Source organism: Ips typographus, linkage group LG15 (assembly GCF_016097725.1).
Source record: "Ips typographus isolate SLU linkage group LG15, UJ_Ityp_2.0, whole genome shotgun sequence".
NCBI lineage: Eukaryota > Metazoa > Arthropoda > Insecta > Coleoptera > Curculionidae > Ips > Ips typographus.
The window spans coordinates 1,581,921-1,608,582 of NC_138436.1; the positions used below are offsets into that span (position 1 = coordinate 1,581,921).

At 37.7% G+C, this 26,662-nt stretch overlaps 1 protein-coding gene and 1 long non-coding RNA gene across 2 annotated transcripts in view; one reads left to right on the top strand and one right to left on the bottom strand.

Annotated features, from left to right (window-relative positions):
• The window catches only part of LOC145738258 (uncharacterized), a 254,982-nt gene that overhangs the window by 143,261 nt on the left and 85,059 nt on the right, over positions 1 to 26,662 (bottom strand). The gene's annotated exons all lie outside the window — the stretch shown is intronic.
• Positions 19,100 to 20,671, top strand: LOC145738145 (uncharacterized). Its single transcript, XM_081993011.1, has 2 exons — positions 19,100 to 19,447; positions 19,499 to 20,671. Exons 1-2 carry the CDS (start codon positions 19,121 to 19,123, stop codon positions 20,144 to 20,146), a joined length of 975 nt encoding a protein of 324 aa, XP_081849137.1. The 5' UTR covers positions 19,100 to 19,120; the 3' UTR covers positions 20,147 to 20,671.

The window sequence follows — 26,662 nt, forward strand, 5'->3', positions numbered from 1 at the left end:
TTATATACATGCTCATGGAACGGTAAAACTTCCTGTTTTCGTTTTTCATTATATTGTTCGTAAAGGGTTAAATCAGGATCGAACTCTGGTTCATTTATGTACGGACCATATAGGAGGGAAAACGGTGAATGACCAGTAGTCGAATGAATACTTTGGTTATAAATAAGAACAGCAGAAATCATTAAATTTTGGGGAGTCTCATCAGGATTCTTAATTTTCATGACACGTAACTTTTCTAATAGCGTGGAGTGTAGTCTCTCTACTGGGCTATTTGACGAGGAATTTCCAGGAGTTGTATAATGTACTTCGATATTAAAAAGTTGACAAAACTCTTGAAAAACATGATTTTGAAATTCTTTTCCTCTATCAGCAACAATTCTTTGTGGAGTGTTGTGATGTGAAAAGTAGTGTCGTAATTTACTTAAGACAGTGATAGAATTTTTATCTTGAATAAAATATGCTTGTGCGTATTTTGAAAATGAATCGATAATAGTTAAAAACTGACAATTAGAAAATTGGAATATATCGATATGTAATGTCTTAAAGGGTCTTTCAGCTAGTAAGGGTCCTTCGTAGGCAATTCTGTAAGGGTGACGTTCATACTTACTTTGCAAACAGATTTCACATCGATTTATGTAGGTAGTGATTTGATCTCGTAATTTCGGCCAATAGTACTTTTGTTTTAAATGGTTATAAGTTTCGTTTATTCCATTATGATTTTTCTGATGGTAAGAACTAATGAGATCAGCTTGATCTTCTGTATTGGTCACATCTATTAGGTTAATGTTTGAGAATACAAGTTTAGCTGTTGTGTTTAAATTTGCAGCAACTAATCGCTGAAATTCTAGTTTTAATTCAGGCTCTTTTATACAAATTGTAAACACTACGTCAGGCTTAATTATTTCTTTAAAAATTTTAGAAATTTGTTCTTGACTATTTTCTTTCTTAATCTGAACTAAATGGTGATTTTTGTTAAATCGTTTGGAAAAAGTATGTTTGAATTCATCTCCATATCTGATAATCAATCGATTGGAGGCGTAATTCACTGGTAATTCAGAAATAGGTAGACCTTTAGCATCAGGGTCATTGTTAGAGTGAACTGTGGTGTCAGAAATATTATCTGGGTTAATGTTTACTGGCGTATTCTTATCGCTACTAAGATAACGCTGATTAACACAGTAGTCCGCTAGATCAAATTCCTGCAGGTTTGCAACTGTATCGTCAGCATTTGCGATATGAGATTGCGTTTCTGTATTATCGTTTTGTTTTTTCGTTTCACTGACATTGAGGTCAATTCTAGATAACGCATCAGCAACTACGTTTTCTTTTCCTTTTTTGTATTTTATTTCAAAATTAAACTCCTCTAATTTTAATTTCCATCTTACTAAACGTGAGTTTGGTTCCTTGATTTTTGATAACCATACAAGTGGATTATGATCAGTTTCGATAATAAATTTGGTTCCATAAAGATAACATCTAAAATGTTTTGTGGAATCTAAAATAGACAATAATTCTTTCTCGATAGTTGAGTAGTTCTTTTCTGCAGAGTTTAAAGTTCTTGAGTAAAATGCGATAGGATGATCATTTTGAGATAAGACCGATCCAATTGCAATATTTGAAGCATCTGTTGTTAATTTAAATGGTTTCGTAAAATCGGGATATTGAAGTATTGGAGAGTTTGTTATTAATTCCTTGCATTTTTGAAAAGCTTCACAATATTCTTGGTTTCCAATGTTTTTCTCACATCCTTTTCTTAAACATTTAGTTAAAGGAAAAGTTATTTTAGAAAAATTACGAATAAAGCGTCTGTAATATCCTACTAAACCTAGAAAGGCTTTTATTTCCTTTTGGGTTTTAGGTATGGGATATCTTTGAATAGCTTCAATCTTTTGCGGATTTGGTTTAATACCGTCAGGTGTAATTATATGACCTAAAAATGATACTTCTTTGTTTAAAAACTCTGATTTATCTAATTGTATTTTTAAGTTTACTTCTCTCAATTTTTTAAATATGATTCTAATGTGGTCTAGATGTTCTGGCAGTGATTTTGAAAATATCACTACATCGTCCATATAGACAAAACAAAACTTATACAAGTAGTCCCTTAATATTTCGTCCATCATACGTTGAAATGTAGCAGGCGCGTTTTTCAGACCAAAGGGCATACGCAAATACTCAAAGTGTCCATTGTTTACTGAAAATGCGGTTTTTTCGATGGATGAAGAATCCATTTCTATTTGATGGAAACCTTGGGCTAAATCGAGTGTTGTAAAATACATACACTTTCCTAAATTGTCCAAGATTTCTTCGATTCTTGGTAAAGGGTATTTTTCTTCAATGGTCACATCATTCAATTTTCGATAGTCAATAACCATGCGAAATTTTGGTTTACCAGAAGCGTCTGCTTTTTTTGGTACTATCCAAACAGGTGCTGAATAAGGAGAAATGGATGGTCTAATTATTTTATTGTCCAATAACTTTTGAATTTGAAGTTTTATCTCTTTATTCATGTTTGGAGGGTGCCTAAACGATTTTACGTAGACTGGCCTATCATCACTAGTCCGAATAAAATGTTTAGTTTGACTGGTAAAAGTTAAGTCACTGTTCTCACGATACATTATGTCTTTGAATTCATGACAGATTGGGAGGATTTTTGATCTTTCAAATGGTGTTAAGTGATCTAATCGAAGTTGAAGTTCAGGGTTAAATTGGGTTTCTTTGTTAAAAGGTGGATCAATTAATTCGAATTGATCTTGAGGTATTACTTTAATTCTTTGATGAAAATTTATTTGTAACTCAGGTTTCGGATTGGGAATTTTACAAAGTCCATTTTTTACTTGAACTAATGAGTCTGGGATGACATGTTCTTGTATCTTAAATGATGGTAAAATAGCCGTACCTTGTTCAAAGTTTACAGGTATTATTAAAAAATTATTATTTTCATTCTGGATAGGTTTAGTTAAAGGCTTGTTGTAAGCAAGAGAAAATGGTATTATGATGTCTTCTAAAGTTAAGGTTTTTTCCTCATAATTCAACAAAGCGTTCAACATTCTCAAATCTTTTGTACCGATAAGAGCATCAAAATTGTCATGCCAATTTAGCACACGCATTTTGAAAGAGTACTGAATGCCAAGTTCTTCTAGCAATTTTAGACTGAGATTTTTGTCTTCTTTGTAATTTTGCTTACAGGCAATTACTTCAAATGGCTCAATAAACACATTATTTGGAAAAAGTTTTGCAATTTTGGGTGAAATAATAGAGTCAGAGGCTCCAGAATCTATTAAAATCGTAACTTGTTTATTTGGAAGGTAAAAGTAGGGTAATTCAATTGTTTGTGCAACATTATTTAAGTTAATTCCTTGTCGGAGGCTACATCCTGAAAATTTTCTGGTTCTTGAAAATTTTGATTTTGACAATCAATTATTTCTTCAAATTCTGTGTTAGGATCTTGAATATACTCGTCATTCGGCATTTGAGGGTAGTTATCAAAACAACAATTATTAGGCGTATTATTGTCATAATAAACTTGGTCTTCAAATTGAGGATTTGCTTCAAGATTAGTTAACTCTTGTGATATGAAATTTCTTTGTCCCGAAGGTTGGAAATTATTATATCTTTGAGGTTGTCTTTGTTGGAATAATCGGGATGGTCCTGCTGTGGATGTTGACATAGGAGTAGGTGTATCAAATTTTGGTTTGAATTGGGGTTGTCTCCCAAATACTTGTGAATTAGTCGGGTAGTGTCTATTAACATTGGGTCTTGATTGAATGTTAATTGGTTGACTAGGAAATTGTTTTGGTTGTGTAAACTGATTTCCTGGTGCAAATGGATTGAATAGGGGTTTGTGTACTGGTCGTGTATGTCTATTTTGTGTATTGGTGTTAAATTGTTGGTTTTGATTTTGTTGATGGCGTTGATGGTGTACAGTATTAATTTGTGTAAAATTAACTTGAGATTCAATCATGTTGTAATTAATTACATGTTGAAAAGCAGCATCTAACGAGTTAGGCCTTTGAATCATAAGCATTGTCTTTAATGTTTGCGGTGAATTTGCTGTAAGAATAAGAACTGCAGTATTTTCTACTTGTGAAAGTAGGGTTAATTTAGAAGCTTGATCTAAAACTTCACACTGAATTTTGGCTATAATTCTCTGTACAAAGCTCTTAATTCTTTCTACAAATTGCAACAATGATTCATATTTATTGATTTTAATATATTGGAGTTCTTGCAGTAAAATTTGATATGTTACAGGATCTCCAAACTTTTGACGTAGACCAGTTTTAATGGCATTCCAATTATTTAAATCAGGACGTGAAAGGCAAAAATTCCTTGCATCCTCAACCAACTTAGACTTAATTGCGGCTGTCACTAACTGTTTCTGTTCATTTGTCCCATTATAATAAGTAGCAAAAAATTCATCTACTGACAAAATGAAACTTTCTAAATGCTCTTGTTTCCCAGAGAAGGTAGGTAAGAGAGTAGTGTGGAAACGAATATTTTCCATTTTTATCCTATTACTATTACTTTGTAAAGGTGCACTTAAAGTATTTATGTTTAAATTATCAATTAATTCAACGAGTTCTTCTTGCTCGTGTGTAACAACTTTATCTAAATTACACTCTTCGTCGAGTTGATCAGTTTCACTATCTGAACTTTCAGAATCAAAAATTTGTCCTAACCCTAAGGAAGCCCTATGTTCATATAAAACCTTTTTCAACCTATTAGACATGTAACAAAAATGGTCATTTCAACGACTTACACAATCGTAGAACCCATGGGAACCGCTTTGTCACTATCTGGTGGAAAATCCCTGTATCTCCAGCACTGACATGCAGAGGCGTGCGATGATTCTCTCAGGAACCCATCACTGACGTGATGCGACACTTCCAGGTGATCTCAGGTTGCTATCTTCTTTTCGGAAATAGGCTCGGTTCGATGTGTGGCAGATAGCGCGATAAAGATTTTGAAAAATCACTTCCCGGCAACGAAAACTCGATAAAGACGGAAACTCGCACTATCCTACCGGCTGCGCCAATTAAAGCTCTATTCCGATTGAAGATGTTTTAAAAAATATTTATTTTCGAAATAAGGCACTTATAACTAATGAGCAATACTTAAACAGCAACAAACGGTTAGCTTGGCTTTGACATAAGTAATGATAATAGTACGAACGCAACAAATGGTTTTAAAGAACTATTCTGCTTACTGCAGCAGTTTTCTAGCTTACTCTAGTGTAGTACGTGGGTTTAGGGACATTTCTCGGGAAAGAAACCGTGCCATACGCCCTAACAATTTTTCAGTAATGGCTAATATGACCTTACAGGCAGCTTTGGCTGAGCCAAAAACTCCGGCCACCCCGAAGTTTACATGCCCATCTACATTTAACCCTTCTATTGACTCTCCCAGTATTTTTATAAATAAATACGAAAAAGCAGCGATTGTGAATAGCTGGTCAGAAAATAATAAAATATCTTATTTAGCTAATTTTTTGGAAGGTCCAGCCCATACATGGTTTGGTAATTATATTAGTGAGCCAGAGAATCAGATGAAAACATGGCTAAATATAAAATCAGATTTTTTGAAAGAGTTTTCAGGAGAACAACCACTCCGAAAGTTGAAATTTCGATTAAACACTCGCAAACAGCAAGACGTCGAGGATATAAAAAAGTACTACTATGATCTGTTAGCAATCGCAAACGAGATTGACCCAGAAATGACTTTTGACGCGTTTAGGGATCATTTTGAAAATGGTTTACATCCGTCTTACTATGAGATGTATTATTTGCTTAGTTCTAGCAATAGAAATTTTGACGATTTAAAGCAATTGGTGATTAAGATAAGCGATATAAAAGAAAGGACATTAGTGAATCAAATGACACAAAGTACAGCTTTATTGTCAGTATCTGCGGCAGTAAACAGTAACAATGGTAATAACCCAACAAACCGGCAAAGGACCTGGAATGACACAAGGCCACGGACATTTTTTAATAGGAATTTTTCGAATACGATTCAAAATCAGACACGAAATACCTATGTTCCAAGGGTGAATGATTTTAGACCAAATCAAAATAGTCCGAGGAACAACTCATTCAATAGGGGGCGACAATTTGTAAGAAACAATTCGCAACAACCCCAGAGCCATGATACTTTTAATAGGAACAGAAATCAGTTTTCTAATCAAAACTGGAGAAATAATAATAACAATAATTATTTGCCTCGTACGAGAACGCACGACGGCCGGGTTATTTGCATTGATTGCCGTAGGCCCGGTCACGTGTCGTGTAACTTCAATAACAGGCCTTTTCAAAGGAATGCACCTCAAGCCCGAAGAAAGAAACCCAAACGACAGAGGACAGTTTCAAAATTAAGAAGCCCGAACGAAATTGTCCAATTATCATCTACGGGCACCAGTAAACAAACATTAATAGTACATATCACAGTTAACGATAAAGATAACGTTCCTGTTTTACTTGATACGGGAGCTTGTAAAAATATAGTCGACATAAATTATATCAGTAACATGAGACGATTACAAGGCAATATACAACTGATAACAGCAGGAGGTTATCCAGTTCAACCTCTCGGCAATTCAGAGGTAATTATAAAAGTTAATGGCACAATTATTTTCGTTGAGGCACTAGTGGTGCAAAATTTATCAAAAGCCTTAATTTTGGGACATAACTTTTTGGCTAGTAAAAAATCATTAATTGACTATAATACCAATACTGTGACATTATACCATGAACTTGACCCGTTGATTTTACATTTTGGCAACAATGTCAACAGCAACATAGGGAAAATAGAACAAATGGAAGATACTAATAAGGTATTTGCGAACGTCGAGATTGAGTCCACCGCGCGAAATTTGAAGGTTGCACTTGAAACCGACTACATGGTCGAGGTTGGTCGCGAGATAACGGTACGACTGAACTGTGCCTTATCTCCGCACGAGTTCACGAAGTACTGCTTTATCGAGAACGATAAATACCTACGACCAAAAGGGTTGATTTGTTCAAATATTTTTGTAAGAAATGGCAAATGGTACATCAAAATTAATAATATGATGTTTAAAAAAGTGTTCATGTTGAAAAATTCCACAATTGGTTATTTAGAGAAAAATATAGAAATGGATATAGCAAAAATTCCAGTTCATTGTATTGATGAAACTGAGGATGATAAAGAGATGATTACCATGAATGACCATAACCTAAGCAATATAACGAACCCAGAATTGTGTAACGGATTGCAGACATTACTGTCAGAATATAGTGACGTTTTTTCAAAAACACCAAAATATATGGGAAAAACCGATGTCATTGAACATGAGATTGATGTAGGGAATGCTAAACCGATAAAACAGAAACCTTACAGAGTGGCACAAAAAGAAAGAGAGATAATAGATGAGCAGATAAGGGAAATGGAACAATACGACATAATAAGGCAAAGTAACTCGCCCTGGGCAAGTCCCGTCGTATTAGTAAAGAAAAAGTCTGGAGAGACACGATTTTGCGTGGATTATCGCAAGTTAAACAATGTGACAGTAAAAAATTCATGGTCAGGATCTAATATTGAGGATATTTTGACTTACTTAGGAAACGCCAAATATTTCTCATCGTTAGACATGTATTCAGGTTATTGGCAGGTCAAAGTAAAAGAAGAGAGTAAGCCACTTACTGCCTTTACAGCGCCAGGTCACGGATTATGGGAATTTAATGTGATGCCTTTTGGATTGTGCAATGCCCCGGCAACATTTCAACAGTTAGGAGATGTAGTGTTTAGAGATTTAAAATGGAAGGAAGTTTTAATTTACATGGACGACATTACAATTTTTTCTAAAACGATAGATGAACATTTGGAAAAATTACGTAAAGTTTTCAATAGACTTCGAAGTGCAGGCTTAACACTAAAACCTAAAAAATGTGAATATTTAAAAGAAAAAATTAATATTCTTGGTCATACAATTTCGAAAGATGGAATTTTTCCTGATAAGTCGAAATTAGTTTCAATTGAAAATTTTCCAAAACCAAAGAATGTAAAGGGTGTACAAAGTTTTTTGGGACTTTGTAACTACTACCGGAAGTTTATAGAAAATTTTGCAAAAATTGCACGTCCTTTACATGATTTAACAAAGAAGCAAAATAAATTTGATTGGCAGGACATACATGACAAAGCATTTGAAACACTAAAACAAAAATTGATTAGTGAACCAGTTTTGGCACATTTTCAACCAAATAAAGGATGTGAATTGAGGGTAGATGCATGTAAAGATGGAATCGGAGCAATATTATTGCAGAAAGATCATGAAAATGCGTTACACCCAATAGCATATGCAAGTAGAAGCCTTAGTAAAGCTGAGAAAAATTATTCAATAACAGAACTTGAAGGGTTAGCAGCTATATGGGCGCTATCCTATTTTAGACATTTTATTTATGGAAAACCTATAAAAATAGTGACTGATCATCATGCGCTATGTTGGTTAAAAACCTTGAAAGAGACTACTGGACGTCTAGCGCGTTGGGCGTTGAAGTTATCTGAATTTGACTACACAGTACATCATAAATCAGGAATTGCTCACAGAGATGCAGACTGCGTAAGCAGATATCCTGTTTTGCCAGCAAATACGAAAGTACAAGAGATTGACGAAATACCAACCTTTTTATTGGATATGCGTAACATTGCAGAATTGCAAGCAAAAGATAAAAACATTTTGGAAATAATTCAGGCTATAAAACATCCTGAAGAAGCTACAATTGGTATACGTAAGCAAGCGAAAAATTTTAGACTTGAGTCAGAAGTTTTGTACCGTATAAACCCGCATGAAGTGGGCCGGACTAAACTTTTAGTGATACCGCAACAGTTAATAGGGGAAATTTTGTACTCCCACCACTCAGAACCGCTGAGTGGCCATTTGGGATTGTCAAAAACCCTAGCGAAGATAAAACAAAGATACTATTGGCAAGGGTTGCAAAAGGACGTGGAACGTTTTGTAAAAGGATGCCCGGATTGTCAGGCCAGGAAAGGCCAACAAAATCAAAAGCCTATCGGTCTGTTACATCCTATTCCAGTTGGCACCCCATTTGAAAAAGTTGGGATAGATTTGTTAGGTCCGTTTCGCAGAAGTAGCAGCGGAAAAACCATGATAGTGGTAGCGACAGATTACGCCACAAGGGGGGCGGAGACTGACGCATTACCGAGCGGCAAAGCCGGACCTGTAGCAAAATTTATACTGGAGAGAATTATTACAAAACACGGTGCACCTAAGGAATTGTTAAGCGATAGAGGGAAGGTTTTTCAATCAGAATTGGTTACGGAATTGCTAAAAAAGATGGGGACAACAAGTCAGTTTACTACTGCATATCATCCCGCAACTAATGGCTTAACAGAAAGATTTAATAAAACTTTAGCCAATATGTTATCTATGTATACTAATACTGATCAATCAAATTGGGATGAATATCTTCCACATGTGACTTTTGCGTACAATTCTGCAAAACAAGATAGTACTAAATTCTCACCATTCATGCTGGTGTACGGTCGTGAACCTATTTTACCAACAGAAGCAAACTTGTTGCCACCCTTAGAAAGTAGTAATAGCGACCAAATTAGAGACATTGGTTTAGCAGTCAGAAATTTGGCAGTTGAAAATATAAAACGGCGTCAAGACATAGATAAATTACGTTATGATTGTAAACACCGCCACGTTGAATTTGAAGTGGGGGACCAAGTAAAAGTTTTCACCCCTATCAGGAAAGTAGGAAAAAGTGAAAAATTACTGCTTAGATGGTTTGGTCCTTATTACATAAATCGGAAAATGTCTGATGTGGACTATGAAATACGAAAGGGCATTTCGCCAAAATCTAAAACTGAAGTGGTCCATGTAAGCAGAATTTTACATTACCATGACCCATGGACACCAGAAGGAACCCCGCAACACAAATAATACAAGCATTTCGGTTAATAATTTATTTTCTTTGTTTTAAAAAAAAATAAAAGTTCACTGTCTTTGCATTGCTGCCTATGGCTTCGACAGCCAAACGCGGCGCCACCGCTGTTGAGGCGTCGTTGACGCCGCCTTCCTCCTCTGTTCTGTCTTCCTCTGGGGATGCTGGAACCCCAGGAGGAGCCTCCACCTCACCTGCCACTTGAGGAGGAGCCTCCACCTCACCTGCCACTTGAAGGGGAGCCTCCGCCTCGCTGGCCGCAGAGGGACCAGCTTCCACTCCTGGCCCCAGTTTGAGGCTGGCCGCACCCACGGTGCGTCGGGCCCGCTGGGCAGCCAAGAGGGCCATCAGACTGGCACCGCGGCCCCGGCCCCGGCCCTTTTCGGTGGCGACTTCACTTCCAGGTTCCATCTGAAAGGGAAGATATTGTTAACATTGGATAGTGAAACAAAGTGAATTTTTCTTTGGAAGGAAAAATATATGGAAATAATGAATAAAAAGGAAAAAAACCACTTATACTTACTTTCAAAAATAACACGATAAAAATACACTACAAAAGTCACGACTAAAATGCACTGTGAAGTTTCGTGTGGGTCAGAGGACGAACTGTGGAGAATGTGATAAGAAAACCGTATAAATACAATTCAGATCCCTCTCCACCGGAAAGCCAGGATGCTGAAATTAGCAAATTACTTCCAGACGATGAACTTGTCAAATGTTAAGGTTATCAGAGAAATGTTTTCCCAACAGTCAAATGGTGCACCATGCTTAAACCCATGGGATTCGCTGATTTGGCCAGTTCGGAATAATATCTTAATGAGACCAGACATTGTTCAGTGCAGACCGATTAATGCATAAAATGCAAAAATGCAATTAAGCATAATGTTGAAACAAAGTAACAATTATAATGTACGGCTCCACATATTGAGCTATGTACCTATTTTTACAGGGCCCAAGGATTTTATTCTGTTATCTGCGTCTGAATTTTTATTGCGCAAATTCTTAAAATTCAAGAATAGATATCACTTTAATTTTCCCTATGAGATAAAAAATGGTTACATGTAATGGAAGTAAAAACATTGAATATTGTTATTGTAATGTAGGTACCTACAAACGAATAAAGATAAGTAATGATGTTGTCGGTGTAATAATCACCTTGACCATATAGTTGTTTTATGCATTTGGTAAAGAAAGCAACTAATTCGCGAGCGATAAGACAAATTTGATTCATCGCTACGCGCAGTTATGAATAATGACTAATTACTGGATTAGTTTAAATAAACCCGAATGGGACAACAATTTACAGTGTCATTTTAGAAATCGGTCGTGAAGTAACACTTGGGTAAAGTCAACCTATAAGTATCGCGAAAGTGCCAAAAATGGAATGGATTGTGAATTTATTGTTTTACATTAGGTGTGTTACCGAAATAAACACCAAACTGTATTTATACAAATTGGCACTATACCACTTGTGGGAACTGCAAGGAGAGTTTGATCGAGTGGTACCAATACAATTGTTAGGGATTACAAAATCTCTACTTGGCCTGTGGACTCAGATCATTCATACGGAGTATACCATACTTCTACTTGGCGAGAAAGTACGTCAAGGGGGCACTCCGTTTTCGACATGTGATTGTGCAATTTGCATATCACCCCAACAACCTCAATATCGACCTGAGGATTTTTGGCGAGCATGGGAAAATGTATTTGTGCAAGGATGTCCTTGTGCTACATGTGTGTACGGGAGAACTAATTTTTTGAGTCAACCAGGTCATCCGCCATATCCGCATGCTTATGTAACGCATGATATGACATATCAGTTTCGGGTACCAGTAGTGCCCCAAACGCAAGAAAGGGATGAAATATCAGAAGTCAATTCTGCTGGCACATCTTTTGGAGGTGCATTTGGACCTCCTGAATCACACGCAAGTCAGGTCGACCGCAATCCGGCACTAGGCCCGAATCCGGAAAACCTGGCGCAGGTGCAAGAAGGGGGGTCCATTAATCAGCAACAGACTGAAGAAGTTCTTAGACACGCGGTAACACAGCCGTTTATCGCGCAATTGGAACCGTTCGACAACATGGGGCCATATGCTACGTATCAGCAGCTATGAGATCTGCAATTTAATTTATGTTACCTTATTATTGTTTTGTATTTTAATGGCTATATATATATGCATATGTTGATACAGACGTGATATACACAAGTGGATGATATATAAAAAGTATATAATAAAAAAAAAATTTGGAATGTATGATGTCATATTATCCCCAAATAGCGAGTATAATCTAGTCATCAAATTAATCCAAGTATTTTTTAGCGCCATGAACTAATAGGTGTGATACAAAATGTTTCGCTGAAGAGGCGAGTATTCCTGAGACGACGCTCCGACAATCTTGTTGGTTGATAACGAGCTACTAACATAAAAGTTCGACGTTGTTTACATGACTAATTGTGATTACGCGGTGCATACACGGGATTCCTTGCTTTACAGCATTTGGAAAATGAATTTCACACGTTCCATTTTTTATTTTTTAATGGAAAATGGATCGTACATACTAACAAATAAATAAAGGTTACAAATGATGCTCAAATTAATTTTGTTATAAGACATAATATTGTATATTAAGCCTTAAGTAGCACATACTAACCTTTTATCTTATAAGTGAAATCAAAACTCAGAGTCGATCTCCACAAATATTTATTAAAAAGGTTGTTAATTGCCTAACATGTTTCGGGCGTATTCAGACACCCATCTTCAGAGGCTTAACTAGATCACTAGTCTGCTGACTGTCATTCTAAAAGGGGGGACAGCTGAACCCAAATGTACCAAGGTGGTTTTTATTCTGCACGGGGAAAAAACCTTGATCAAAAACCCAGTTCTGGTATAGAGGTGACAGGTTGCTCCGTTTTTTATTCTCAAAGGGGAAAAAAACTTAATCAAAACCCAGTGTTGATGTCAAAAAGTGAAGTTACTAGCTCAGTTTTTATTCTTTAAGGGGGAAAAAACTTTTTAATCAAAACCCGAAGAAGTTGAATGATGTAAAAACTGCATGTCTATCTGAGGAGACCAAATGGACACGAAAGGGACGTCACACAACAAAAAACCGCGGTGGACACTCACAAGTTCAACATTAAACAAATTAAAATGAGGGCGACTTTCCCTTTGTCACTGTGGAGGTGTGACCGTGCAGGGCAACATGGCTTGGGTGCAGCAGGACATGGAGTCTTTTATCTTATATTTCATGTAACACTGAGGGCTATGTAAGAAAGAGGCGAACTATGATGAGCCATTATTGTTGTTGGAACTCCCGATGGGCCTGTACATTAATACGAAGGTCCAAGCTAGCCGAATCATCGATTCATTGATCGACCCACACCACAAACATTTATGGAACAGTGATCACAATGGTGTTCAGTGATGTGAAACGCGAAGTTTGGCTCATAGGACTAAGCCTCTATTGAACTTTTCTCAGTGTTGCAATATTTTTTTTTTTTTTTTTTTTTTTTGTTCTGCCATTGCCGGAACCGAATATTAGGTTTCTTGTTAGAATAAGTACTAACTTATTATTAAGACATGATTGTAAACTTAACTGAGTACCATGAAATACTCACATATGTAAACCTACTAACCATTTATCATAATACCTTGGTATGTACACATGTACATTTTTGAATTTATGTTAACGATATGTTTTTTTTTTTTTCTATTGTTTAAAGTTTTTATTATTGTTCATATAAAACTGGGGACCAGTTTTTCTGGGGCGGAGGCATATGTCACGAATGGAAAATCCGTTAATTGAAAAGATGGACTGATTAACTTAAAAAACATCGAGGATTGCGAAATGTTAAGCGCACGAGGCAAGGTCGCATCACGATGCACCGAATGTGTCATGCACCGAGTGCACCGTATCGGTGATGAGTCACCACCACCTGCTTTGCAGAAATGTGAAAAACAAGCGACAATAACAAACTGCGTCAGCCGATCAATCGGGTATAAAATACGCCGATTTTAGCAGTAGAGGATAAGTGTGAACCGATCAACGGTAGTGCGACCAGCTGACCCGAGAAGTCGTAATGTCGACTCTCCTCGGAAAAAGATTAAGTTAATTAGCCCGTTCTCCAAAGTTGTTTAAACGCGAAGTGACCAAGCCATTGCCAGGAAAAGCTAGGTCCTTAGCTTATGACCATGTAAGTGCAATTGTTAATTGTCAACCTTTTGTATGTTTACAACCGTATTGTGCATCCATTTGTGTATACCGTATTTAATAGATTTAAGTGTTATACAAGGAAAACTCAGTGTTTGATTCCATCCCTAAAACTGAGATCCCGGCGCGACGTTTATCGTCGTGAGTCAGTTTAATTGGTGAACCCAGAAGGGCTCATAAATTAAACGTGACAATATAGTTAATATCCTTAAATGTGTGAAGTTTTTGAAGTTTAGTGAAGTACTAGTATAGTGAAATTGACTGGCAAAAGTAATTGTTATTTATCTGACTCCTGTCTCAAGAATAAAATAAGCATTTTTTGACACGTCCTGCTTTTTCAATTTCAGCTACATAATCCATAGAAATTAAAATAGCTCATTTAAATTTACCAACTGTTATTAATGACGATAACTAGAAGTATTGTTGCTTCTGGAATTTAAGTTTGGTTTTCTGATCTGTCACAGTCAAAGTAACAGTTAGCTTAGCTACAGTTAACGTAAGCTGAGTTTAAGGTTCATAATTATCATAGATAAGTACTTTTCTTAACAAATGAATTAATAAAAAAGCTTAGATACCTGCTAATCTGTCAGAAATATTTTAACACTTCTCAAAAAATTATACCTAGTGTATTTAGGTACTTGTTTTTATTTTAAATATGCATTTGAAATTTATATGTTGTCATAATGAGTAGTTATTTAGTTTGATATGATTCAATAATTAAGTTTTGCTGGTTTTAACACTAAAAATAAAGTATAGAGCAGGGTTTATACAGCGCCCAACCCATAACTTAATGCATAACGTTGCACAAGAAATCACAACTGATTCTTTTTGGTGTTTATACAGTCGCACAACATATAATTTTTAACCAATGAAAAGAGTCTATGCCAACACGTGATAAATGTGATATGATGTTATTTTTCTGTCACTTGCCATTTGTGAATCATGTCAAGTACAGATAAGGGCGATAAGGCACAAAGACAAATTTCATTGTTGACTTGGCGCAATTACACGTGTATTTTTTGATATACTTGTTTTTTCTTGTGAATTTCGAATTTAAGTATGGATGACGGATTGCTCATAGAGCAAGTGTCGCTTTTTCCCGCGCTATATAACAAGAAGGATGTGCGTTTCAAAAACAAACTGGCCAAAGAAGCGGCTTGGAACACAATTGCCTCCAATGTAAAATGTTCCAGTAAGTACAGATATTAATCTTGATATTAAAGTAATATTAGTGAAAGCTTACAATGTAAAAGAATTTTTGAGCGGATGAGTGTGAAACACTATGGAAATCACTCAGACAGAGATACACTCACCTCAAGAAGGATATGAGGGAACTGCCATCTGGCTCAGAGGCCCACAACATCTACTAGCCATACTTTGAGGCTATGGCCTTTTTGGACCCATTTATAGCATCCAGAAAGTAATAAAAATTTTTTTTAATGATTTGGGTACTAGATTTTACATCTTTAAACTTGGATTCTGCAGAACTATATCAAATATACGGAGGGTGTCAAGTGTTTTTGTGGGTAGTAGCAGCATAGAAGGAGGGTCCAGTGACACCCAGACACGCCCTTGGGACACCATCAGTACAATTCTAGAGGAAGCAGATATGGTGGTTTCCGACAATGAAGAACCCTCAGAACACAGTGTGACAGCGATAGCTCCCACTCCAAAAAGATTATTGGAATCTGACTCCTCCCTCCAGAGAAGTAAGGTTAAAAAAATACCCCAAGAAAAAATGTGCCAGTCGCTAACAAGCACCGTAAAGAAATTTGCGAAAAAATGTAGTGGCCAGGATTACCCAGATGTTCACTGGGCAAAGAGTCTTGCTTCAGACATGAAAGTGTTGTCTGCAGCCCAAAAAATTAGTTTTAAGGCAAAAGTGTACCAATTACTGGGAGATAGTTTAAATAGCACCAGTACCCAATAAGTTTTATATTATAATATTGTCACGTTAAGGGTTGGTTGAGGGGGAAGAATACTCAGGTTTCCACAGGTAACCCACTCTTTATTACGTAATAGTGCCTTAATCTCTAGACGATAATCTTACCCCCAGATGGCTAAGATGGCGGGGATCATGACGTGGTCTGGCTTCTAGGCAAAGGTACACGGAGGGCAACGCTTTAGCGGTGGTGAATGAACCCTAGACTTAGGTCCGAGGGCATTCACCGAGCCGGCAAAGACGCGAAGAGCCTAACAAAGGGAGGTAAGCTGGAACGGCAACTCGTGCTGCGCGTCCACACTAATTCCTTTGTTAGGGCTGATCTAGGGTGTGGCACTTGGTCACCTACTGCTCCACTTTTAAGTTGCACAATAGGCGTACCCAGACTAACCCGGAGATCAGTCAGTGACCTCCCTCTGGGGAAGACCCCAGAGTTCGGTAATCTGTACGTGCTTTTGGTGCAGTATTTATACCCACATCATGACCCCAATTCGCCAATCTTGCTGACACAAACATTGTACTGGGGGAGACCGGGGCAACTTAGGGTAACGGCACCTAGTGTAATCTTTATGTTACATGCCCCTCCCCTAGAAAGTGTTCGCCCCGAACACTAAAAGCGAAACTTATACGTAAAGTCTACATATACTAATGTTAATCTTAAATTCTATAGGGTGTATAAAGGTGGTGGAACGAGTCCTTTATTTCTTCACTAGATTACAGCTTAATATAGTCCTATTCTTAATGCTTGCGAGAGATAGGGGTGTACTTTAAAATATCACAAATGTTACATTGGGTCACCTTTCAACCTTGCTGTTGCGCCTATCTTATTGCCTTCCTTATTAAGCGAAATTCCGTAAATTGCTCATTGTACCCTTCTTTGGCACCATCGTCTAAGTGGAAACGCTTCACCTAGGCTTCATCTCATCATAGTGCCTTCTCTTGGCACTCTATTCTCTAAGCGGCAAACTTCATCGCTTAGCTTCATTTCTTCATATTGTGTCCTTTTGCGTGCTCCTTTAGCACACCTATCCTTGGACAAGTATATTTCTTCCTAATTAACGTGAGCCCATCTGGAGATGCTTCTTCAGCTCGACTTATTAAAGACTTCGGGTGCACACGAGTGTAAGTAGGACCGTCGTGGCGGGACCCATCTGAAGATGTCGGCTTCTTCAAGACATAAGGCTAGTTCGCTTTTCAACAAGGCTGTAGCAGTTGATCGATAGACGCAACAAGATTGCCAGGTTGACCCTAAAAAAAATAAAACAAGATCCCAATCATTACTTTGTTTGCCATACATCTCTTAAAACATAAATAAAATCATTATGTAAACCTGTACACTTTGTTGTTGTAACCTAGAACTTCATAATTGCACGAATTTGCTAGGTCATCACATACCTACACTTAGGTCAGGGATCGCGACACTGGCCTAGAAATCAAGATATTGTAAATAAATAATTGCGCTAACTATACACATATTCTATGAAACCTAATTAAGAAAATTTTCCTTTTACCATACCCAATATAATACAAAAATAATGTGCTGCTATGCACCAAAAATGTTGCGCTATGGTTGCCTTCTTAGAGCGTCCTACAGGCCCCTCCTTGACATTGCCCTACTCAGTTCAAGCAACTGTGGACCTGCAGGCTAGCCCTTTTTCTTCCACAACCTATCATTGTGTTTTCGCTATGTCTCTTCCTTACCCTTCTGGCCCTTGTCTTAGCTTATCTTCTTCCACTTGAGCTTCTGTACCTTTTTCCTGCGCCGTTAACTGCGTCTGCGAGGGCGTGTCCACTAATGTGAAGATTAGCAGACGGGGATGAAACAAGGCGCCTCCACCATGTCACGTTAAGGGTTGGTTGAGGGGGAAGAATACTCAGGTTTCCACAGGTAACCCACTCTTTATTACGTAATAGTGCCTTAATCTCTAGACGATAATCTTACCCCCAGATGGCTAAGATGGCGGGGATCATGACGTGGTCTGGCTTCTAGGCAAAGGTACACGGAGGGCAACGCTTTAGCGGTGGTGAATGAACCCTAGACTTAGGTCCGAGGGCATTCACCGAGCCGGCAAAGACGCGAAGAGCCTAACAAAGGGAGGTAAGCTGGAACGGCAACTCGTGCTGCGCGTCCACACTAATTCCTTTGTTAGGGCTGATCTAGGGTGTGGCACTTGGTCACCTACTGCTCCACTTTTAAGTTGCACAATAGGCGTACCCAGACTAACCCGGAGATCAGTCAGTGACCTCCCTCTGGGGAAGACCCCAGAGTTCGGTAATCTGTACGTGCTTTTGGTGCAGTATTTATACCCACATCATGACCCCAATTCGCCAATCTTGCTGACACAAACATTGTACTGGGGGAGACCGGGGCAACTTAGGGTAACGGCACCTAGTGTAATCTTTATGTTACAATATATAAAACGAGTTCGATCGAAGATCGAGAGTGTGTCGGACGTGTTTTGCTTGTCGCGCTGGGAATCTCGGAGAATCGGGTCTAAAACTTACTTTATTTTTGTGATTTTTACACTTCCACGCGCCGAATTCCGAAGATTACGGACATAATCTAAACCATGGGAAATAAAAGTAAACACAAATTAGTTAAATGCAAATATTGCAATAATAATATCACCAAGACGCAAGAGAGTATCTTGTGTCATGGAGACTGCGCCGGATGGTATCATAGAGGCTGTACCAAGTTGAGTCATAAGGAATATGAAACATACAGAAAGAAGCTGGACAAGTGGACTTGTTTTGTATACAGTGCTTGACATCTTTTGTGTACGTAAGTAAACCGAGGGTATGTTTGGGTGGTTACGCCCTTTAAGGGAATCCGACCATCATGCCCCGTGTAAAGGATTTGGGTCGGATTTCTTGGCATGCTCTTCGGGAAGAGTCCGGGTGCAGTAACAAAACCCCGAAATTATGAGCAATATGCCACTGCACTCAGGGGCATTGCGGATATAGGTCGCCCCATGTGAGAACGAGTACTAATAATTGTTTCTTTTGTTTCAGGCAATAGACAGCAGTCATGAGTAAGCGAATTTTGCGTTCCGCCAGCCGTTTGGCGTCAGAAGCGGCCGATCGGAAGGACGAAATGGCTCCTCAGGAGGTCCCAACCATTCAAGAATCTGTTGTTTTTACAACCAAACGTGTTGCTATGGCAACAACCCTTCCCCGGGCCACTGTTGAAGAAGCCCCATGTGAACGCATGAAGGTGGAGCCCCCAGCAGTTGGCAATATGGAGCCAGGACCATCTGGTGTCGTCACCCAGCCCGACGAAGCCCAGCAGATGGTGCAGCCCCCTCCTCCTAGTCCAGCCAGCGATTCGAGCAAAGCTGAGACTACGTTTTACCAGGTGAGTAGTCAGCTATCTATGATAGCGTCCTCTCAAACCATAACTTCCCAGACAGGTGAAGTAGTCCTAAAACTAGCCACCAGCCCTGTGTCGTCTGTTCCTTCTGATTATGATTCAGAAAGAAGTAGTTCCAGTGGCTCTGGCCCTAGCTTACCTCCGGACGAGGAAGTTAGTTCGGGTCCTACACGTGATCTTCGAAGGCGAGTTCCCCGTAGGGGAGAGACTGTCCCACACGGTCCAAATACCGTAGGTGATCACTCCGTTGAAGCCTCCGGGGCTTATGACAATTTACTAGCGACGTGCCCCCATATCCCTGAAGGACCAGCGACGTTTATCCAGCACTACGCGGCATCTTTTCAGAACGTGCCCAATGTTATTAGTTTTAGTCAAGGTGCTTTTTGTTTAAGTTCATACCTGTTGCAAGCGGAAACCGCGAGCAATTATCGTAATCAGGTTAGGGTAGAGAGTCCCATTCTTTTAACTACGCGTGGTCCCTTACCTGAAGAACGTATGCCACTGTTACATGTCCAGTGGGGCCCTACAGCGAAGAAATATGATTTAGACATGACTAAACTTACCCCATTCTACACAGGGGCAACTATTAATGACAAGGCTGTGCAAAACGGACTGGCCCCATATCTTAAAATCACAAACCAGGCTGTGATGCGGGCCATAGGAGATAATCTTTTAGAGTTTTGAGAGAAGTCCATCATACAGGGCTATAAAAGCGTACCAAATGCTGCCACACGCTGTTCGTGACGCGGGTAGCGTCGCCGTGTTTAGAGAGAAAGTCGTCCACTTTTTAAAACAAAAGCAGTTTTATTCTTTTAATTTTACTAGGTAACATTTTATTAATTATTTTATGTATCTATTTTCATATTATAAGTGTATTTTACTATTATTACTGCCGGTGTCTTTTATTATTGTATACTGGTTGGTATATCTGCTGCATGTTTTGTAGCGTTATACACGTATTTAACCATAGTTTAGATCTTAAGATTATTTGTAAAGGTGTTACAGACACCATTTGACGTTGCTTCGTGATTTGTATATCATTTTGTTGGCAAATAAAGTTTATTATTATTATTATTATTATTATTATAATAAAGTCTTATACCGTTCTCTTGTGATAAGGAAGAAAATAGCCACATTTTCCTAAGTGTTATATCCGTTATCGGTGCAATTCTGTTGAAGGAATTTCAATATAAAAACTGTTTGTTTGGATTTATTCGGCACTGTTTACTTGGCACCCAGTTGCTGAGTGTTTACTCTTTTTATCTAAACCATGGGAAATAAAGATAAACACAAATTAGTTAAATGCAAATATTGCAATAATAATATCACCAAGACGCAAGAGAGTATCTGGTGTCATGGAGACTGCGCCGGATGGTATCATAGAGGCTGTACCAAGTTGAGTCATAAGGAATATGAAACATACAGAAAGAAGCTGGACAAGTGGACTTGTTTTGTATACAGTGCTTGACATCTTTCGTGAGGACGATGCTGCGGATTCAACTGGATCATCATCGGATTCGGACCACTCTGACGAGGAGCCTGTCGCTTCTCAGAGTCGGCGGTCTTTGTCTAAAGCCAAGAACGTTGAGTTGTCTAAGAATAGCACGTCAAATAGGGATGTGATAACTGTTCTTATGAAATGACTGGACGAGCTTGAAACTTCAATTAATTTCAATAACAATCTGGTAGATAAAGTTCAAAAATCACTAAAAAAAATATTGCTCTTAGACTTTATTGAAAGGGGAACTTGCTACTGTTAGTGAGTCTGCGGATAAGGATGAAATTCTAAAAAAGGCAAATAATATAATAATCGTTGGATTGGAGGGTGGCGAGAAGTGCAACGATGAAGTTTTAAAGGTCTTCTCCAAGCTCAACTTTGTCGCCGGGACTGCAGATTATACTGTGCACTCGCTGAGGAGTGAGCTTCACCGAAAGCCGGTCTTGGTGGGGTTTGCGACACCCCAGCTGAAGTCTGACTTAATGGAACATTTGAAGCGCAAGAACTACAACCTGTCATCTATTGAATGTGGTCTGGATGGGGGTAATCGAAGGATGTATATCAATGATGATCTGCCTATTCACGTTCGGAAACTCCTTGCTGAAGCACGTAAGTTGAAGAATCATGGTTATCGGTATACGTGGTGTAAAATGGGACGTGGGTTGGTGAGAGCGAATGATGGCGACCCCGTAGTGAAAATCTCCACCGAAGCTCAAATTCACTCAATGATAAATCCCTATTTACTGATTCGTATACTTAAGTAACACATCACATTTTTCAATGGCCTTAAATGTAAGTAAAAATATTATAATAATGCACATAAATATTCGGTCGCTTTTAGCAAAAATAAAAATTATCATAGATTATATATTAGGGAAAAACATTGATATTGTTGTCATTACTGAAACTTGGTTAACCCCGAATATTGCTGATGATTTTTTACTTATAAATGGATATAAACTTATTAGACGAGACCGTAGTGAGGGACGTGGTGGTGGTATATTAGTTTATACAGGGTGTCCCACGACGAAAGACCTCGATTGATATTGGAAAAAGTATAAATAGGAGAGTTTTGAAAATTTGGTAGGATACTGATGTGGGCATGCCCAATCCAACTAAAATATTTTCAAGATGGTTGCACTTCCGCTTATACCGGAAGTCGATCACAACTTTCTTATTTTAAATAGAACACCCTATATATTATTACATATTTGGATTCCTCACAAAATTCTGACCAACTTTTGTATAGAATGCCCTATGCCTATCTCTAGCCGTTTTCGAAATATTTGATGTTTTTCCAAAAAAGTGACAGTTGCAACGCTCAACATATTTTTGTACTATGTTAAAACCGTATTTCATTTTGCAATGAAACTTTGGGTTATTGTAAATAAAGGATCGTTTTATTAAACTGAGGGTGCGTAACGACTCATTTGTATACAGGGTCGTCAAAAAAAAATCATAAACTTGCCACTAAAAAATATGAAAAATCTCAAGTTTTTTAAATGGAAACCCCCATTTTTTATGACGGAATCATTTTGAGCATTAAAAATTACTATAAGTTTCAATTTACTTGCCTATACCTAAATCCAACCCATTTCGTTTTATTTGAGAATAAACATTTTTTTATTATGCTGCACAGTTGGGATTATGTGGTGTTCTAGTTGGTCATGCTTTTGACACACGGTGATATTGAAGACCTGCAGGGCATGTTAATAACACTAGTTTTGAGTGTTTTGACAACTGCAAATATGCCGTCGCGGTTACGTTATTCAAACCAAGATTACTTAAATCTTTTTATTATTTACGGAGAATGTGATAAAGTTGTGAGTAGAACATGTGAGGTATTTGCCGCTCGTTATCCAGAAAAACCAAAGCCATCACGAAAAGCTGTCAAGTAAATAATTGAAAATTTTAAGAATACGGGATATGTGAAGATAAAAGCTATTAAAACAAAACCAATCCTTAATAATACAAATGTAGAAATTGCAATTTCTAACCAACTTTTGTGTACAATGCCCTATTCCTATCTCTAGCCGTTTTCGAAATATTTGATGTTTTTCCAAAAAAGTGACAGTTGCAACGCTCAACATAACATGCTTTGCAGTTCTCCAATATCACCGTGTGTCAAAAGCATGGCTAACGATCGCTAGCGAGAAGAGGATAAAACGCTTTTTGTTTGATGAACAGTTTTAGTATCATAACTTTGGTGTTTGAATGTTTGTATAGATGTTAAATAGTAAGTAACTTCATGTTTCAATGTTTATAAATGTTTTGTATTTACTAGCAAGAAATGCTAAATAAAGTACTACTTTACTTTACTTTACTTACTAGCCAATAAAATAACAGGTTTCCTAACCCAACGGAAACGTTACTAACTCCCAATAAAATCATAATAAACCAGGCGTAAATTAACACACAACATAAAAGTACAATAAACATACTTACATCTCTATAGAAGACAGAATCTTGGAGAGAGGCTTGTCACTTGGAGCGCGTTCACGAATAACTTTACTTGAGCGTTACGGACATGTCTAATTGACATTTGCGGTTCGGTCACTAACGTGCACAGCAAAACTGGACTGACTGGAATGAATTGAACTGAACCCCTCTTTAGGGTACAACTTCCTTTTTATAGCATTCCAGACACTGGTTCCACCAATCAAAATTCCCAGACCTGGTCTCGTCTAGCCGACAACTCGTGACGACCTTTCGACCCTCGGTACTTGGAAAACATTCCACATATTTCGCAATTCAGCAAATGCATCATAATTGCAGTTGCACTCTGACCGCATTCCACAATTTTAATGTTTCCGCTCAAGTAATAAATTTGATTTATTATCCTTCGTGACATTTGCCCCTCCTCCATGAAACTGGTCCTCCAGTTTAAACTAAGAGAGGTAACTCCTACATTTGACAATTCTAATTACTAATCTAAGTCATCGCTAGCCTTATATAAAATTCATCTTATTATAATATTATTAGAAAAATGGAGTAAGCGAAAATTTTGATTTTAATTTTAATTTTTTATCATATGTTTTATAAAAAGCTTACTTTCTCCATTTTCCGTCATCGCTTCGTCGTACCTTAAAATTATAGTAATCCTAATCATTAAAGTAACCCTTAAATTAACATAACACATTTGAAACCTTGGGTAGCCCTTAAATATGCACCATTTTACTCTAATATAAGTAGTTCTGATGTTACGACTTATATTGCGCCATTGTTCGCACAAAAATATTTTTCACAATCATACATTGCCCTGTCTATGACTTAACACATCGTCTTTCACTGGTCACCAAATAGTCCAGTAGCTGAATTCTAGCAATGTCCTTTTCATAGTCCCTTCTGCTTAGGCTTTATTATGTGGTTGACTCTGGTGATACGGTTAAATGTCATCTTCAATGGTCGTCCAATACTGGCTTTGCACAGCGCCACTTAGTACATTGGCTTCTTATGGCTCCCTCAAGCGGTTTTTACATGTAATGAAAATAAGAACAAAGGTTAATATGCGTTACTTAAGGCTTAATAACAACATATAATAATATATAATATTACACGCATATTTCTTTTATATCTCAATTAAATTAATAACCTTCAACCGAGTGAATTTAATTCACTGGTATACTTCAAACCGATTGCAATAACTTTTGCATATGTTTAACTAATGCCCCAATTTCCATATCAACTATAAAAACTTGCTTGCTGTAAAAACTGGAACATATTCAACATTAACATTCTAACTTTATTTCAAATCCGTGCGGAGAAATATTTTATTTATCCAAAAACAAAACTAAATTGATGATAACGTTTGATTGCTTCTTCCCTAGATTATCTGTAAACAAAAACAAGAAAGTAAGTTATCAAAACGTAAACACAAAATAAAATTTACGGTTGTCTAACGACCCTATGGTTTGAAATGCACTCTACCTAAGTAGTGTAAACAACCTATACTCGGTTTATTTTGTCTTAGCAGAGGTTTTGAGGTAGGTCAGGGTAACGCTTGTGTCATCATTATCATATTAATAACAGTGACGTACTTGACGCCTTTAAAACGCCTTCATTAACTTTACCCATCTTACCTTTAATTAAACAAGAAAAATGGTTAAATATCATTTATTTTCTTTTGTGCTACAATAGTCATTATTATATAGATAAAATTTAAAGATACAATATATAATATAGATATAATACATTGAACAATAACTGTTTCACTTGTCTTGTTTGGTTTGTGTCCCTCCGGGTTTCGCCTGATCAGTGATGATAGATAGGCACTTGATATGACGTGTGTGACGTGTATGATTCACTCGTCTTCGAAGAGGCGTGGCAGTCACCTGCCGAATCCAATTTGGCATGTTTGCTGTATTTGGTGGTGGCACAACGGGGTTCCAATTCGATCGCAAAGTCACCCTCGGCACTTCAACTAACGTCGGTTCACGTCTTGATGGCACCCTAAATGGATGTCCCATCATTCTCGGTGGCAAATGGGGTCGGGGAGGTCGGTATGGTTCACGCCGCCTGAATTGTGAAATCCCACCAGTCACTGTGGAATTTCTTCTGTACGCACAAACATTGCATGCGCAACCATCCACAAACAGATTTCCCCAAATTTCCCAAAATTGTCTTGGTTGATAGAATGGCACCCTCGGAGGTGCGTAGATTGCACAACCACATCTTTCCGTAGGGTTTCTTCCTTGTCTCATCATTGAATCAATAAGAATCATCTGGTATTCCATGTGAATTATTTGGGTCCAAAGTGCTAGTAACGCCTTTGTGACTCCCAAATACACTATTCCTGGTCGCTGTATTTCTTGATGTAATTCCCATAAATGGTATAAAGCCATGTCATATAAATGTAATTTGACATTTATGTCCGAAACACATCGGGCATAATATAGAAACATCACAATCCACTCCATTTTTTATAAACTCTCGATCGGTATTTTTTCAAGGAAACGCACTCGCGGTACTATTACGGTACTTCGCTAACTAAAATGCAAATCACAGCGATGGAATTATTTATATTCTCTTAATTTCATGTCAGCACTTTTACGGGACACGTGCGGTCGCATATTATTCATTTGATGCATTTGTTTCGACCGAATACACTATGCTGGTATTCAAAAATATCCAACACTAAAATAAAACGAAAACTCGTTATTTTAATCTGTCTATCCCCCAATATCACATACCCCTGACATTTATATTTATTCAAGTATTTACTTGTTCGGCACCTATGGCATTTCCCGATATATTTAACGTCCCTCGTATTTTTTTGTATGCCAGTATAATTATATCATTTTTTCCATTGTATTCAAATAACTTGTAACACGCGCGCTTAGATAATCATTTTACACACTTTTGGTGTAACTGCGGAAAATTAGACTAATATCCGTTCGTGAATTTTTCAATTGCGCATTAAATTCAGACGCGGATAAGAGAATAAAAATCCCTGAGCTCAGTAACTTCAAATTTAGGTACAACTCGGTATGTGAAGTTTGTACCCAACAAACGTAATGTTCTTATTTCAGCAACATTATTACTTTGTATACAAAGTGTTACAATCTTTATGTCAGTTAGGGATAGACGGTGCCTTATTATCGTTCATTTATTTTACTTATGCGGCACTGCATTCACAGCAGTTTTGTCATTTTATGGATGACACGATCCTTTACTTTTTCGTCTCCAGTCACTTTCTCTGTGAG